Source organism: Mastomys coucha, unplaced genomic scaffold (assembly GCF_008632895.1).
Source record: "Mastomys coucha isolate ucsf_1 unplaced genomic scaffold, UCSF_Mcou_1 pScaffold21, whole genome shotgun sequence".
NCBI lineage: Eukaryota > Metazoa > Chordata > Mammalia > Rodentia > Muridae > Mastomys > Mastomys coucha.
Genome location: NW_022196904.1, coordinates 93,112,447 through 93,119,315, shown reverse-complemented (window position 1 = coordinate 93,119,315; position 6,869 = coordinate 93,112,447). Strand labels below are relative to the sequence as shown.

The 6,869-nt window shown below is 43.5% G+C and overlaps 1 protein-coding gene across 3 annotated transcripts in view; it reads right to left on the bottom strand.

Moving 5' to 3' along the window:
* LOC116102719 (tripartite motif-containing protein 34A) overlaps positions 1-6,869 on the bottom strand; it is a 10,732-nt gene that overhangs the window by 3,297 nt on the left and 566 nt on the right. For 2 of the 3 annotated variants that reach the window (XM_031387709.1, XM_031387710.1), the window contains exons 2-4: positions 3,800-4,422; positions 3,196-3,291; positions 2,324-2,554 (exon numbers count right to left, since the gene is read on the bottom strand). In XM_031387709.1, coding sequence (XP_031243569.1) covers positions 2,324-2,554; positions 3,196-3,291; positions 3,800-4,219 — 747 coding nt within the window. In that variant the 5' untranslated portion in view covers positions 4,220-4,422. The remainder of the gene's footprint in view (positions 1-2,323; positions 2,555-3,195; positions 3,292-3,799; positions 4,423-6,869) is intronic. The other variant, XM_031387711.1, reaches the window with a different exon arrangement.

Sequence of the window (6,869 nt, the reverse complement as noted above, 5' to 3'; positions counted from 1 at the left end):
GAGGGGGAGGGAGAGGGGGAACCAGCAGAAGAAGCAGCACCAGCAGCAGTGGTGGAGGAAGAGGGAAAGGGGGAGGGGGAGAGGAAGGGGGAGAGGGGGAGGGAGGAGGAGGAAGAGGACTACGACGAGGACAACAATGATGACGGAATTGGAGAATCAAGAGTGAGTTATTTTTTTTCCTAGATGCTTCTCTAAATGTGGCCCAGAGTGGCATTGAACCTCCTGTTTCATCCTCTTAAGTGCAGAGGTTACAGATACTCAGCAGCAAAATTGGCTAAAAATACAGATTCTTTCCTTTTCCCTTGTTTTAAAGTTATGCCAAAATATCAACACAACTGGCAGCTCTCAGTCTAGACACACTAGGGGAAAAAATGAAGAGATAAAATTTTAAAACTGGAAAGAAAAGACAAGACATTGCTATTAACTTTAAAGAAATTAAAAAGAATCATGATGGTTCACACATTTCATCCCAGCACTCAGGAAGCAGAGGAAGGAGTTTGAGTTTGTGAGTTCAAGGCCAGCCAGGTCTACATAGTGAGTCCAGGCCAGCCATGGCTTTTTAGTGAGATCTGATCTCAAAACAAAAACAAAACAACAACAACAAAATTAAAAAGAACCATGAGGAACTGGGGTGTGACTTGGAGGTGGGTTGCTTACCTAGCAAGTGTGAGGCCCTGGATTCCCACCCCAGTTTACTGTGTTATAAAAAAAATAAATTAGAGCCAGGTAGTGGTAGCGTACGCCTTTAATCCCAGCACTTGGGAGACAGAGGCAGGTTGGATTTCTGAGTTTGAGTGAGGCCAGCCTGGTCTACAGAGTGAGTTCCAGGATAGCCAGGGCTATACAGAGAAACCCTGTCTCAAAAAAACAAAATAAACAAATAAATAAATTATATAAATTAAAGACGATGAACAAATTCCCACAAGTACAGAGCCAACCAATACTGACTCAAAAAGACAAAACATGTAAAAAGATTAGATTGGAAGTCTAAGTTCAAGCAAAGGCCAACCATGGCCTCACTGTTGAATTGTACTAAAAGTCGAGAGAATAGACAACACCAAAATTTTTAAAGCAACACAAGAAGAGACAAAGCAACAAAAGCATCACTGGATCCAGCTTGGCACTATAGTGCTTGGGTACAGAAGTGAAAGAGGGCAGTCAAGGGCACTCAGTGTGTAGAGATGCCTGCTGCCAAGCCTGGTGACCTGAGTTCAATCCCCGGACTCATACGGTGGGAGGAGAGGACAGACACCCACAAGCTGTCCTTTGATCTCTACCTTTGGGCTGTGACCTGTGTGCATAAATACATGTATGCACACACACACACACACACACACACACACACACACACACACACACACACGCACACGCACAAAAAAAAATCACAGAGCCTGGCAAGATGGCTCAGTGGGTAAGAGCACTGACTGCTCTTCCGAAGGTCCTGAGTTCAATTCCCAGCAACCACATGGTGGCTCACAACCACCCTGTAATGAGATCTGACGCCCTCTTCTAGTGCGTCTGAAGACAGCTACAATGTATTAAGCCGGAGTGAGCGGGGCTGTCCTGAGTTCAATTCCCAACAGCCACATGATGGCTCACGGCCATCTGTACAGCTACAATGTACTCATACACATAAAAAATAAGTACATCTTAAAAAAGAAAAAAGAAAAGAAAAAATTTAAATCACAAAACATAAATAAAAACCCATGGCCATTATAGTTATGAACAAATATTTATCCCATAAAGGAGGTTTGGTTCAACATAAAGACATCAGTCGATGTGACAGTCCATATTAATAGAATAAAGAATAAAAACCACACAATCTCAATGATGGTGAAAACCCAAAGAAAGCATTTGACAAACTTCCACATACTTTCATGTAAAAAGAAGAGAGCAAGGCCAAGGCCGGGCGGTGGTGGCCCACGCCTTTAATCCCAGCACCTGGGAGGCAGAGGCAGGCAGATTTCTGAGTTGGAGACCAGCCTGGTCTACAGAGTGAGTTCCAGGACAGCCAGGGCTACACAGAGAAACCCTGTCTCGAAAAAAATCAAAAAAAAAAAAAAAAAAAAAAAAGAAGAGAGCAGGCAGGATTAGAAGGCACCCTCTGCAGCCCATCAAAGATGTATAACATCGCCCACCCCCCAGCCCCCCAAACCAGCCAGCTAATACACTTAATGGGGAAAAACTGAATGGTTTCCCCCAAGGTAGGAAAAGAGAAAGAAGAAGAGAATATTCTCTTCCATGACTTCCATCCAATGTTATGTTATTAGCCCCAAGAAGGAAAGAGAAACTATCTCTGCACTTGGGGGTGAGCTCCTCCTACCTGCAGCAGCTCTGTGTCTGACCACTCACACCGACGCTCTAGATCGGAGATAAGTTCCTCCACCAACTGGCTCTGTTCAACCAGCTCAGCCTCTGCCCCCGCCAGGCTGTCTAGTATCATCTTCTCCTCTTCCCTGAGTCTTTTCAGCTCTCTCTGTTCCTCCTTGTCCAGGATTCTTCTAAGCTGATTAAAGCCTGTTTGTATCCTTTGTCTCTCAGTCTGGATCTGGCGCTGCAGGAATGAACATTGGGAGGGAGAAAGATGTAACAAACAAGTCTGCCAGGCTGAAGGAAGGTGTCAGTGTAAGTAGGACTTCAAACCAAGGGAGACATAGGAATGCAACAGCAATTTGAGAGATACTATTCTTCTCTTCTATTTTCCCTTTAGTACAAACAAATCAAAACAAGAAGACTAAACAAACAGCCCTATCCTGGCCTTAGCTAAGGAACATCCAAAAATGACCCAAAACTAGGATGAGGCTCAGATTGTAGACGGATGGATGTCTTGGGCATTTGTGTCTCCCTACATTAGCACTCCTGGTTTTGAAACCTAGAGTAAACTGGTTTCAAACTGGGAGGGATTTTCATTTTTTTATTTGTTTTTTGCATGGTATCTTCTAGCAGAACTGTCAGGGCCTCGGTGGGAAAGAGAAGAACAAAGACTCTTCCAGCCTTCGACATTATACAGTTTACCTTTGTAATCAATTTTAAATACGTATGTGTATTTACAACGATATGCTCCCTTCCCTCGTCCCTAAAAAGTAACTTGTCAGATAGCTTTGGACTTATCAAATGCAAGGAAACAAAGGGCCTAATTGGATGAGAATCAAAGGTCATCCTAAAATAGCTCTCAGCATCACTCAAGATTCCTGCCTTCCAGGAAATTCTGTCTTCTTTGATGTCAGCTTCCAATGTCTCGACCTTCTCCTGCTCCTTCCTCAGCCTCTTGAGAGCTTTCTGGAGATTCTCCTGTGTGAAAGGAATCAAACCTGTCATGCATTCCACCTGGACAGTGAACTAAGAAAGAAACCAGCTTGTTCCCAGAAAAGCTTTGAGGGTGATGCATAGTGTTCACAGCATGGAAGAACATCTAAGGAGGTGAATGAGTGCATTCGTTATCCCTAGAGGAGTAAAGTCATCACCTACACACTGTCTTCCCTTAGACTAAGTACAGACCGTGCAGCAAGGCAACCCTTTCCTCACACCCAATTTATAGTGTTGCCCTGCAGTTGCCTTGCTAAGAGGAGCAGTGAATGCAATTCACTTGGAAAGCATTCCCCACCCAAGCAATGCAAGGGAAAGGGACCAGAAACCTTCTGTTCTTGATCAAGAGTGTGTGTACTGCAGGCCAACCCCTTATATAAATGGAAAGAAAGGACATTTCTAGGCATTAGGAATCTAGTGGCAATGTGAATCAAGAATGATGGGAAGATCACATAATCCTTTTCTGCCCTATCTTCCTCCATCATGGACTTACCTGACATTCCCTGACTGCTTCATCCCGGAGGAATGTGTGGTGACCACGATGCTCCTGAGAACGCTCACAAACCCAGCAAATGACCTTCTTGTCCTCCTTACAGAAGAGAAGGAGTTTCTCTCCATGGTGTACACAGAGATCTCTCTTTTCCCCAATGTCAGGGTTCAACTTGACTTCCCTGAGTCTCTCTACTACATCTGCCAGATGCTTATTAGCCTGTAGATTTTCAAATGAGAATCTAGTCCCACACACAGGACAGCTGCTTTTCCCTCTGGGGTTGATCACTGCACTCTGGTTCATGGTGAGGCAGGCTTGGCATACATGGTGGCCACAGCCTAGACTCAGGGCTTGTGTCAAAAGCTCTTGGCAGACAAGGCAAGTGGCCTCCTTCTGTACATCCATCGGACCTGTTGAGGGCATTATGCTCAGATGCCCTGTATCTTTTCCCGTCCTAATCTCTGAGGCTCTTCTTTCTTAAGGACTGCCGGATGGCTAGCCAGATTATAAAACAATGGTGATCAGTTCTCCAAGGTAACTCAGGACAAGACAGCCACTAAGTATCCTTCAAGGTAGATAATATGATGGTTGAAAGCACTCAGTTTTCACTCATGACTAGACAGAATCTGCAACAGAAAATAAACCCATAATAATTTGGTAAATGGAACAGAAATACTCCAGATGAAGAATGCAGTGATGACACAGAAAAGAGTAGGGAGGAGGAAGAGAAAACAGTTAACACAGGCCTGAGCACTGTGCAGACACGCAGTCCAACAACAGAAGAGCTGGAATTTGCACACTGCTAACACACTAGTGACAGACAAGGTCTCACTTTTCTTCCTAGTAGTTGGCCATGCAGTAGAGTGTTGGGACAGTCATTTTGATTGGGACGTGGCAGGTTTAGGGTTGTTTTCTGGCCTCCATGATTAAAACAAAACAAAACAGAACAGAACAACACAAAACAAAACCAATGGGCAGTGGTGGTGCAGAGCTCCAGGGAGCCAGAGGCAGGCTGAGCTCTGTGAGTCTGAGGCCAGCAGGATCTACAGAGTGAGCTCCAGTAGGGTCAAGCTACACAGAGAAACCCTGACTTGAAAAATCAAAAATAAAATAGAATTAAAAAAAAAAAGTCATGTATTTCAAATCAAGATCTTACTATGAACAAGAATAAACCAATACCAAAATTAGTAGAAAGAAATAAGAGCTGAAATGAGTGAGCTGGAAACTAAAGGTGTAAAAAGGTCCAATGAAAAAGTTCTTTGAAAGGGTAAACAGGACTGACAATTTCTTGGCCAAATGAGCCAAAAGAATGAGAAGGGTAAATGCATATAATCAGTACGCATTGTATATACAATTTAAAACAACAAAAGAAAGCCAGGCAGTGGTGGCGCATGCCTTTAATCCCAGCACTTGGGAGGCAAAGACAGGCAGATTTCTGAGTTCGAGGCCAGCCTGGTCTACAGAGTGAGTTCCAAGACAGACCGGCCTATACAGAGAAACCCTGTCTCAAAAGCTAATGAACATTAAAAGATGTTCAACTTACAGCTGATTGGTAAATAATAAAAAGAAAAGTTTAAAAATCACTATGATGTCTGGAGAGATGGTTCAGTGGCTAGGAACACTTGTTGCTCTTCCAGAAGATCCAAGTATTCAGTTCCCAGCACCCTCATGTTGACTCACAACATCCATAACTCCTATTCCACAGGATTTGAAACCCCTTTTGACCTCTGAAGTCACACACACGTGGCACACATATTCTTTCTCATTCTCGTTTTTCTTCTTCTTTATTATTTCTTTTAATTTGCATTTTTGAGGCAAGGTTTCATGTAGCCCAGGCCAGGCTAACTGGCTGGATAAGCAAGGTTGACCTGGAACTAACTTCTGATCGTCCTGCCTACACCTCCTAAGTGAGGGAATTATCAACATGCACCAGACCATTGAAGTGTACTTGCTCTGTCATAAAATGTCCTCCAACTCCTCACAGAGCCTCGTCTCTGGATTCTTTCTCTGATGACAGCAAGAATCCGAAGGCATTAGGACGAGGTTTTTTCCTAGCCTTCTCTTTACCCTGAAGACCCCCAGCCATATTCACTCGGCAGCATCATTCCAAGCCCAATTTCCTGTTCCTTTCTCTGCAGCTCCTCCGGAACATCTTCCTCTCTGTTTTAAAGGAAAGCTCACCTATATTAAAGCTTCAAATTCCTTAAGATCCTACTGAAAAGCCAGGAGGTGGTACCATATACCTTTAACCCCAGCAGTTGGGAGGCAGAGGCAGGCAAATCTCTAAATTCAAGACCAGTCTGGTCTATAGGGCTAGTTTCAGGACAGCCAGGGCTACACAGAGAAACCCTGTCTCAGTTCGGTTACTCTGAAAGCTAAAGCTATATAGTCTATAAACTACTTAGTTTTTTTTTTTTTAAATTGTCATTCCTAGCTGGAGTATAAGCTCGTAGTTTATTTCATATTAAATAAATATTGAAAGGGTGCTTATTACACTTTTTTATGCCAAAACACGCTTTATTTCCATTGACATTTTTCATAAAAAATAAAGAGAAGCGAATTATCTTCTGTGTTTGGCCATGACTAAACTCTCTAGCATTGCAGTGAAGACTCAGAACAAGGAGGTGGAGGGAATTCTGAAAAGTGAGAGTATTGGACAATGGTGGGCGGGTGTTTAAACCATCTATGAAGGTGCAAAATGCCCATACATTAGCCTAACATGGAAAATATTCAGGATCAGTATCTTACCAAGAACACCTAGGGCTCTCTCCCCAGCAACAGCTAACTCTTGTTAACTATCTCTGAGTAAGCAAACAAGGAACCGAAATAACTTTCAGCGCAAAGACCCAAGCAAGAAGAATGACCAATAAGGCCTAAGCCAGGTGAGGACACCTGGATCTCTTCTGGCTACTGAAACAGAAACAAGCAGGTGGAGGAGGTTTGGGGAAGCCGGTGCTTGCAGTTCCAGTTACTTAAGAGGCAGGATGATATTTGCCCCCAGAAGTCCAGGGCCAACCTCAGTAAGGCAGTGAAACTAGTCTCAAAAATAAACAATGAATACGTTAAAAAAAAA